This window comes from Adiantum capillus-veneris, chromosome 16 (assembly GCF_014529385.1).
Source record: "Adiantum capillus-veneris isolate H3 chromosome 16, ASM1452938v2, whole genome shotgun sequence".
NCBI lineage: Eukaryota > Viridiplantae > Streptophyta > Polypodiopsida > Polypodiales > Pteridaceae > Adiantum > Adiantum capillus-veneris.
In genome coordinates, this window is record NC_140946.1 from 135,282,252 (window position 1) to 135,291,834 (window position 9,583).

A 9,583-nucleotide genomic window follows, 5' to 3' on the forward strand; every position below is an offset into this window, starting at 1 on the left:
GGCAACATAATGTTGAAAAATTGCAAACACATCCGACTTTTCTTTGAGTGGATACACCCAACAAAACCTGGAAAAGTCATCAATGAAGGTCACAAAATAAAGGCTGTTTCCTATAGATGGCATCCTCATAGGACCACATACATCACTGTGTACAAGCTGCAACTTTCGTGTCCCTCTAACTGAACCATCCTGCAAAAATGCAAATCTTTGCATCTTTCCAAGAACGCAACCTTCACATACATGTCTTGGTGGCATCTCCAATAAAGACAAATCATGCACCATATTATGACGTTGTAAAGTCATCAAACTGCCATAACCAACATGCCCAAATATAGCATGCCACAACTCAGCATCCTGCATGGCCCGAGTCTTTGTTTCTGCAATATATACCTGAATCTGCTTTTCATAACGATCTAGCACAAATAATCCATTTTCCAGCGTACCTGTAGTGATAAGAGAATAACCATTCTCTCGATCTCGTACAACACATCTGTCATCCTCAAAAATGACCCGAAGACCATTTTTTGCAAGAGAGGATACAGACAACAAATTCCTCTTGATCCCTGGAACATATAAGATATCTGGCAAGCATAAATCTGAACCATCTGAAATGGTAATCAAAATCTTACCAACGCCTTTGATTGGATAAGAAGCATTATTTGCACATGTCACCTTCTTTCCTGTTGGAGCTGCATCCAATGAACAAAATAAATCCTTCCTTGAAGTAATATGCCTGGATGCACCACTATCAAAGTACCAAATCATTTGTGTCTCGTCAACACTGTAAGCATAAAAATCTGAACATACTACGAAAGCATAAGAATCCTGCACAAAGTTTGCAGACTCTTCTTTAGCTGTAGAAGAATCACCAGAAGCTGAAACAACCAAAGTTGACTCTTTCTTCTTTTCTTTAGCAATTTTCTTTTTACACTCACTAATGTAGTGACCAGATTTCTTGCAGAAGTGACATTTACCTTTCTTCTTGGACTTGTCGAAATCACCTTTAGAATTCTCTGAAGACTGTCCTGCACCAGACTTGGAGTGATGAGCACTCTCTTTACCCTTGTTTTTGTTATGTACAACAAGAGCATGATCCATACCATCCACCTGTAAAGACTTGTTCTTACGTGATTGATCCTCCTGAAATAGCAAAGCCACTAACTCTTCAAAACGAAGAGGCTCAGGATTAGCTCGCAAAGATAGAGTCAAAGAAGTCTGAAAAGTCAAATAAGATGGTGGTAGTGAATTGAGTGTTTTGGAAACCAAGTCCTTCTCTGGAATCACTTCAATAATGCTAAGCAATTGCTCTTTAAGATCCCTGATTTTTGTACGATGCTCGACGATACTGTCACCTTCGTCCATTTGTATTTTGTCAAGCTGTTTCTTCACAAACTCTATTCTGGCAGCGTTTCTTCCTCCAAACATAGCTTGCAGAGTGTCCCAAGCATCCTTAGAAGTTCTGCAAGATCTGATATGTAGTGTGATTGTCCTCTTTATGGTTAAGGCAATCACAGCCATAGCTTGTGCATCTTTAGTATCCCATTTCTTTTGCTCTGGAGTGACTTGTGAGGGTCCTGTACAACCAGCTGCACCACGACCAGGCGTGGCAGGTGCAATGCTACCTGGATGAACTTCATCTCCAGATACATAATCCCACAATCCTTTACCAGCCAAAACATTTTTGGCCATAAAAGACCAAAGAGAATAGTTGGTACCATCCAATTTGTCTTCGGATGTAAACGCACCAAAAATCTCTTTCTCCGTAGATTGAGCCATACTGTGGATGCACAAAAGAGAGCAAAAGAACCTCCAAGAGATTCACAAATCTCCTCTCCAATGCAAGCAAAACTCTACACAAAATCTCAGCACAAAGCTAAGACAAGCTGCTTCCAAAAGAACTGTTTACCTGAAGAAAATCTGTCAAAAAGCACACCCTCTTGATCTAAATGCCTCCGAAAAGTAACTTCTTCTATGCTGCTCAGAACAAAATTCTGAGGGCTCGAGCAGCTTCAAAAGGGGGGTAAAACCCCAAGTCGCCTAATGAGAATACTCCCGGGACGTCGAGGATGCTCCCACGAACAATTTTTTCAAAAACTGCCTGAAAACTGCGATTGCGTGCGCGGACGCGAAAACGTAAGTAGAGGCTCTGGAAATCACCTTGCTCTGATACAAATTGTTGAAGATGATGAAACAGGAAACATAAGTAAGATAGCAACTCAGAGTAGGAAGAAGATGGAGAAGGAGAAGACACAGAGCTTGCATACGAGATCTCTGTAGTCTATCACTCTGTATTAGAATAGTAGAGTATATACAAACTCACAGCTACAAAGCTTATATGAGACCCTAAGAGATAAGGTTTCCTTTCACACCAGATGTCCAGGGGGGAAAACCCACTGGGAGAAAAGTGCCCCTAGTGAAGCGCGTATACACACTAACACTACTACATGTCTACATCCACTTGCAATGAAGGAATTGGTGCAATGTGTAGCAAATTTGAGCCCTGAGAGAAATTGGAGCATGTACAAATATGTTCAAAGTTTTTTAGCAAACAGAGATAACACATTAGTTTAGATGTTTTTCAATGAAAAGATACTGTGTCATATTGCAAGTGTTGGCTATGAGAAAAAAATACCTAGTTATATAATGGATGCCCAAAAACTTCTAAGTAGATCCTCTTGGAATTTTCCTTGATTTCTTGGTGTTGGAGCTTCAATATTTTCCACTCACCTTTCTTGATATCTGCATCTTCACATGACCATATTTTCTTTATCATTTCCTTGGTTGCTTCTTTGTTAATGTCTTTCCGTTGCTCATGATTTAGATTTGCCCATTTTGATAGGTCAATGAGCTATGTGTGTAGCTTTGTTTTACACTGACATGCCATGTGCTAGAGACTTCATGGATTGAAACACAGGTGCTTGGTGTTGATCTGCAGACTCCATTTGTGATTCACGTGCCTGCTCTTGCTGAGCCATGGATTCTCACATGTGCAATTTCCAAATAGAAAAATATTAGATATCTTGGTCAAACATTTATCTCTCAAACAAATACTCTATAAATCTTCAATTTAAAGTGTTTATCAACCATGACAAGACGAAATAAAAACAAAGATACCAGGATTCCAAATGCATATACAAAGTTAAATCAACACAATTATAAATAGTTCACCCAATGAACACACAATTACAGATAGTTATCCAAACCAATAAAATTATACAAAGTTGGCCCACTCAGCCCAATTGTAACATTTAAAGCAGTTGTAGTAACTTGTGTGTATCGGAGGTAAATTGATAACATAGTGAGCATTTCATTAAGAACAAGTTCCTAATGAGCATAGAGAGAGTACTTAGATTGAGAAAGCAACATAACAACTTACACGCAGCTAGTTTGACATAGATGATACTTGAAAAGAGAGAAATAGAACAATTGACAAAACAGTTGAGGATCGGATTTACATGGAGGCGGTCCCCCTCCAAAAAGGCTATCTATTATAACTTCTCCCATCAAAGGAGACTTTTGTACAATACAATCTTTGTGTTCCTTGACAAAACTTGTTAGTGCAATGAAGATGGAAGCTTCATACACCAAATTATGCTTGAAAAACACACCTGTGTCCCTAGCCTCAGGCCCAAGACCTCACACACCTTCAAAAATGGTGAGAGCTAGCAGGGAATAAGGAAAGATTGAGAGAAGGATTCAGAAGATGCATCTTACAAGAAAGAAGTATTATCCAGAACATAATCACTCTAATAGCATAGCTTAGCTTAGTAATTTGCATGGAAGAGGAGATGAGCATGCCATTGAAGCTTGGCTCTTGGTTGGATTTGCATTCCATAGCTAAGAGTTGTTGGTGTAGGCCTCTACTTCTCAATTCTTGGAGAAGGCGATGGAGTTCTTGCTCAACACATGAGTTGGGTGTGTGTGTGTAGAAAAGTTAATTAGAGTAAAAATGCCATCCTCACTCTCTCTTGGTCGACCCCTCTCCCAAAATGCTCTTGCTGGCTTCCCATTGGCTCCTACAAAGCTTAGCCAATAACAATTAAGAAGCATAATTGATAGACTTGTGGCATGTTTCTCACTTTCCCCTTTTGTGAGAGCTTAAGGTAATTAAATAATTTATTTAAAAAAACCATTTTAGATAATTTGGGAAAATCCCGTTTCCCAAATTCTAAATGTGTAGGCTAGGATTGTGTTATTTAATGATTTCTATGCTCTAGTTGCCTTTAATTTAGATAAATTATCATGATTGTATGAGTCTATTTTAATTTCTCTACTATAAAATTTAAGAATAAGCCTCCAATATAGTTTTTGGAAAGAGGATTTGTATGACATCAGTGCTTTTCAAAATTCAACAAATGCTTCTAGAAGTAGCTTCTCAAAAAATGAGGTGTCAAAAAAACCAATTGATATGATTTTAAAGAAGCATATAGATTGATTACAGCAATTAAAAAAGATAATATGTAAAGACAAATACTATTAAACACTCTTGTCATAATTTGGTGACCTTAATCCATGTATAACAAAATACTTGGTCATGGTTTTGTAGCATGCTATCAAGTTTTAAATACATGATAATTTAAACAACATTCAAACTAATATTTCACACTTAAAAAGTCAAAACAATACTATATAGTATCCTATGGCTATAAGACCATGAGATGCCATCTATTGCACCTATGGCCTTAAGGCCATATGGTGCTCTTTGTAGACATGTCTATGAATTTAATATGTCTCTTTATGACCTCAAGGCCATAGGGTTAGGATTGTTAGCTGGTCCCAACGTATAAAGAGGTCCAGTCCTTCAAAGCCATATGGGACTTTATTTATGTGCCACCCTATGTCCCTAAGGCTGTAGGTTGTCTTAGGGCCACAAGATGTTGTTTATGCCAATAAGAAACCCTTCTATGCTCTATGTTGGCACACTATGTCCCCAGGCGCACAAGGTGTGGCCTCGTATGCTAGTTAGAAACCCTTTATTCTATATGTTGTCACCATATGGCCTTAGACCATAGGGTGCCCTCTGTGCTAGTTAGAAATACTCTATACTCTGTGTTTGCACCCTATGGACCTAGGGTCACAAGGTACCCTCTATGCTAGTAAGAAATCCTCTATGCTCAATATTGAGACCATGTGGCCCCAAAGCCATAGGATATCCTCTATGGTAGTGAGAAAAACCCTGTATGATCTATGTTCACAAAAAATTAAAAAATCTAAACAATACTATAGAGTATCCTATGGCCCTAAGACCATAAGATGTCATCTATTGCACCTATAATTCCATTTGGTATTGTATTTAAGTATACAAAGTTAGATGAGGCACTTACTTAGATAAACTATCATAATTCTAACTTTGAAATTATTTCTTAACATAAAACTACAATATAAAAACTCCTAATATAAGTTTGTGCCAAAGAATCAATGAAAAGATGAAGATTTTTTACATCCGTACATGCTTTAAAACTTCACTCAAAGGTTTTAGAGATGGTGTCTCAAAAAAAGGAGGTGTTTAAAAACACCATTTGATGTGAATAATACGAATTGTATACATTGATTATGTCAAAATAGTATAAAGTATAAACATAAAGATTACCACCAACTTGACAGTTTCATAAAAATGATGGTCTTCATCGCATGTACAATAAAAGACTAACTAGAAAGAGTATGATATCTCCAATATTGAGGGTGTTCAAAAAACACCGTTTTGTAACACTACCAAATGTCAAGAAATTATGATTGTTTGGATCACTTAATAAAGACAATTAATAAGAAGAAAAAGTTAACAATACCATAGAAGCATCAAACAATGAAACCAAAGAACTTGAATGAGAGAAGTCTCCTGACAATAGGATGCACTTCATTAAAAAAACATCTTAAAGATGTTTCAAGATATCCCACAACATTCCATCAATTTTAAATTTTGAAAAGTACACATTGCCAAATACTTGGTAGATGCTATTTAGAATACTTAACTAGTACACTTAAAATGGCCTCCTTCTCTTGAGATTTTGAGTCCTTTGAGACATATAACATTGCATTACATAGTGAGTCTCAGGATCAGGGTGGAACATTACAAATTTTTTTATGGTATAGTCTCTCTTGTCTTTAGCATACAACCATCCACATAACCATGGAACAATTTCCTCTTTTAAAAAACGTTGAAGCAATTGAGTAGGTTGGTTCCAAAACTTTGAAAAAATCATATACGTTTCTTGCATATTCCACATCACTCGATATGGACTATCATCAAATATTATAGTGTTGCCCCCATCTAAATAATCAAATAGCTTCCATATGGTCGAAATTTTTTTGTGATAGGCTCTTTTGTAACCGATCATGAAATTTGAATTTTGGCAGCACTGGTTATCCATAATCATCTTGAATTTGTGACTTTGTGTAGGAAAACATGTCTTGATTATGTGTTGAGCTTTTTGTAAACGATGGCAGCTCCAAATCCAAACCTCAAAGAACTCAAAGCAAAATATTAAGAAATACTCTGCATCTGGACGCACCGCATACACCTCATTGTTATCTTCTACAATGCACATGTACTTGGTCCAAGTTGGCCTTGATTAAATATCAAATGTTGCAAGAAGCACACCCTCTAAATCCAAGATAAGCGTTCTTTTGTCCTGTTTGAAAGATGTTGGTAGATAATGAAACCATTGCTCTTGGTTTGAATGTGATATTTGATGTAATATGAAAGGGAGCTCCTCTATTTTGTGATAATCTAATAGAAAAACATTTTTTCTTAGAAGCCCTGAAATGATTTTAAAAAAAAAGTTAATATAGAGATCTTAAGTGTGTTGAAGACCTTAGGGACATAGGGTGCTAATTTGTGGTTACACTTAGTAAGTCCTATGCAAGAACACATGCCAAACTATGACCCTATGGCCTTAGATTCATAGGGTGTTGAGACCATAAAGTGAAATTTCCCCAAGGACATATAGGGTGAGTTTTGACCTTATGAGCATGTAGATTGTCCTTGATGGCACAGTGAACTCAAATTTCAAATCAAACAACTATAAAAGCTTTAAAAAAAAAATATCATTTGGCACATGAAACTCAGAAGTTACTTATAGTATTGAAAGACAATTTAAAAAACTATTAATCATTTACATCTTCATATATCTTGAAACCCTAAGCACTCTAACAAAGTCTCTGAGTACATAAAGATCTTTGTAAATGACAAAATGTTACAAAACATTGCTCCATCATTTCTTGATATAGGGCTATTTGAGATCATACTGAATTTTTAGATGCTTTATATAATTCCTGGCTTCATGTACTTTGATCACAGCTCCTTGTATCCCAATTTTTGGGCAAGCATGATTGCTTCTGTACCTTTCAAGACTGATAATGATTTGATATTCTTTAAGATCCTTAATTTTTCTCGATCACGTGCTGAAATATTCTTGTCTTGACTTCGAGTGGACATTCCACTAGTGCTAGATGTTGTAACTTTCTCATCGTGAAGAGGACGAGAAACTTCTGGTAGCCTTCCTGTGGAGTAGGTTTTTCCTAGAAAAATTAGATTTCTCTCCTCCCACTCTGCAACAACCTTGTGTATACGGTTATAAAGCTCATGACCTTGAGCAATGGGTGCTTGTCCATATAAATGAGACCCTGTAACTGTGTGAATGTCATTAACATGATTGAGAGCTTTGATATATGGTAGCAGCTCCCCAAGGAGTATATTATCCTCCTCATCATCAACATTAAATGATGGTGGAAAAATACAATTCAATGCAGGATTCACACATCTCTTTAATGGTTCATCATCTACAAGAAGCAATCTTCTTGCATCAAGCCCAAATTTTGATGATGCAATAGCCAACGGTTTGAAAAGTGCTTCTACTCCTGGATTATCTAAGCGAGTGATCCTTGATTCTACCCATGGTTGACATTGGCTTTTCCCCCAAATCATAAAGAATGGAAATTTTTCTTTAGCTTCCTCTTCTAAAATCTTGATGATGTCCACAACATGCATGTCATTAGCAGCTGAACATATCCCTACATTGAAATTGCTAAATAGAGCCTTTAAAAACTCAATGCATCCTGGACGAAGAACAATATGCTCATGTCCAAACTTTAAGCTCTTCTTTCTTGGACTTTTGCCAGCATCTCCTCAGGAACAATCCACACAAGCTCACTATTATAGTCAGCATTGGTTTGTTGGTGGATGGAAGGTCTGACTCACCATGCACTTCGATTTCCAAATCCTGGGGTGCTAAAATATTTGTGTTGGATTTTCCTTCTGGCGTTGCACATGTTCTGGAGCTTCCATTGATTCTACTTCCATTGTGGTGTCATGCAATCCAATTCCCAACTCTTGGGCTACTAGAATATTTTCATTGGATTCTTCTTCTTCCCTTGCACATGTTCCGGAACTTTCACTGTCTTCTTCCATTGGATTACTCTTTAAATTTATCTCCAGTCGTTGTAGCAGTTGACCTTCAAAGACTTGTAGATTCTTGTCATCTTCGTCAGAAACTCTTTGGTTGACATGGAGATTGATAGAATCTTTCTCAGTAGGGTCAATGGCATTAGCATCCTCTATACCAAAAATCTCGAGTAAAACTTTGTCAGCTGCAATATCTTGTTGAAGGATTGCAAGTTTAAAGGACACCTAATTTTAGATTCCAAAGTATCTACATTTTGATAACTCTTTTTTGTCACACTCTTAGAAAAAACTAATCGCAAATAGAAAATTTACTAACTGACAACACATCAACAATGGATTTATTTTTATGCTCCTTATTGTCTAGAGATTCCTAATCTTTATCTAGCTACATTAGTTCTTTGTCCATGATGGTGGCGCCTAGAAGTATACTTGGAGAAACATTTATGCCTTTAAGCTCTATAGCAGAAGTCTCATTTTCTATTTCCATGATCTTCTTGCATTGGATGATTTCCTTGACTAAGTTTCTTATGGACTTCAGGCCATACGGCTCTCTTTGTAGATATCTCTATGACTTGAGGATAATCCAAAATATGTCTGTTTATGGCCTCAAGGCCATAGGGTTAGGATTGTTGGGAGTTCTCAACATATAAATAGATATATGGATTCAAAGCCATATGGTACTTTATTTATGTGTCACCCTATGGCCCTAAGGCCATGGGTTGTCATAAGGCCACAAGATGCCCTCTATGCGCACTAGTAAGAAACCATATATGCTTTATGTTGGCACCCTATGACCCAAGGGCCACAAGGTGTGCCTTTTATGCTAGTAAGAAACCCTTTATGCTACATGTTGTCACTCTATGGCCTTTGGGCCATAGGGTGCCCTCTGTGCTAGTAACAAATCCTCTATGCTCTATGTTTGCACCCTATGGACCTAGGGCCACAAGGTACCCTGTATGATAGTAAGAAATCCTCTATTCTCTATGTTTGAACCCTATGGACCTAGTGCCACAAGGTAGCCTCTATGCTATTAAGAAACCCTCTATGCTCAATATTGAAACCCTATGGCCCCAAGGCCATAGGATGTCCTCTATGCTAGTAAGAAAAACCCTCTACGCTATATGTTGGCACCCTATGGAGATTTGAGGGCCACAAGATACCCTTTATAATGCTACTAAGAAA

General features: G+C 37.3%; 1 protein-coding gene across 1 annotated transcript; it reads right to left on the reverse strand.

Moving 5' to 3' along the window:
• Positions 1–761: 761 nt before the first annotated feature.
• LOC147439917 (uncharacterized) lies at positions 762–1,689 on the reverse strand. Its single transcript, XM_086484425.1, has 2 exons — positions 975–1,689; positions 762–781 (listed from the first exon to the last, which is right to left on the reverse strand). Exons 1-2 carry the CDS (start codon positions 1,687–1,689, stop codon positions 762–764), a joined length of 735 nt encoding a protein of 244 aa, XP_086340551.1.
• Between the last annotated feature and the right edge of the window lie 7,894 nt (positions 1,690–9,583).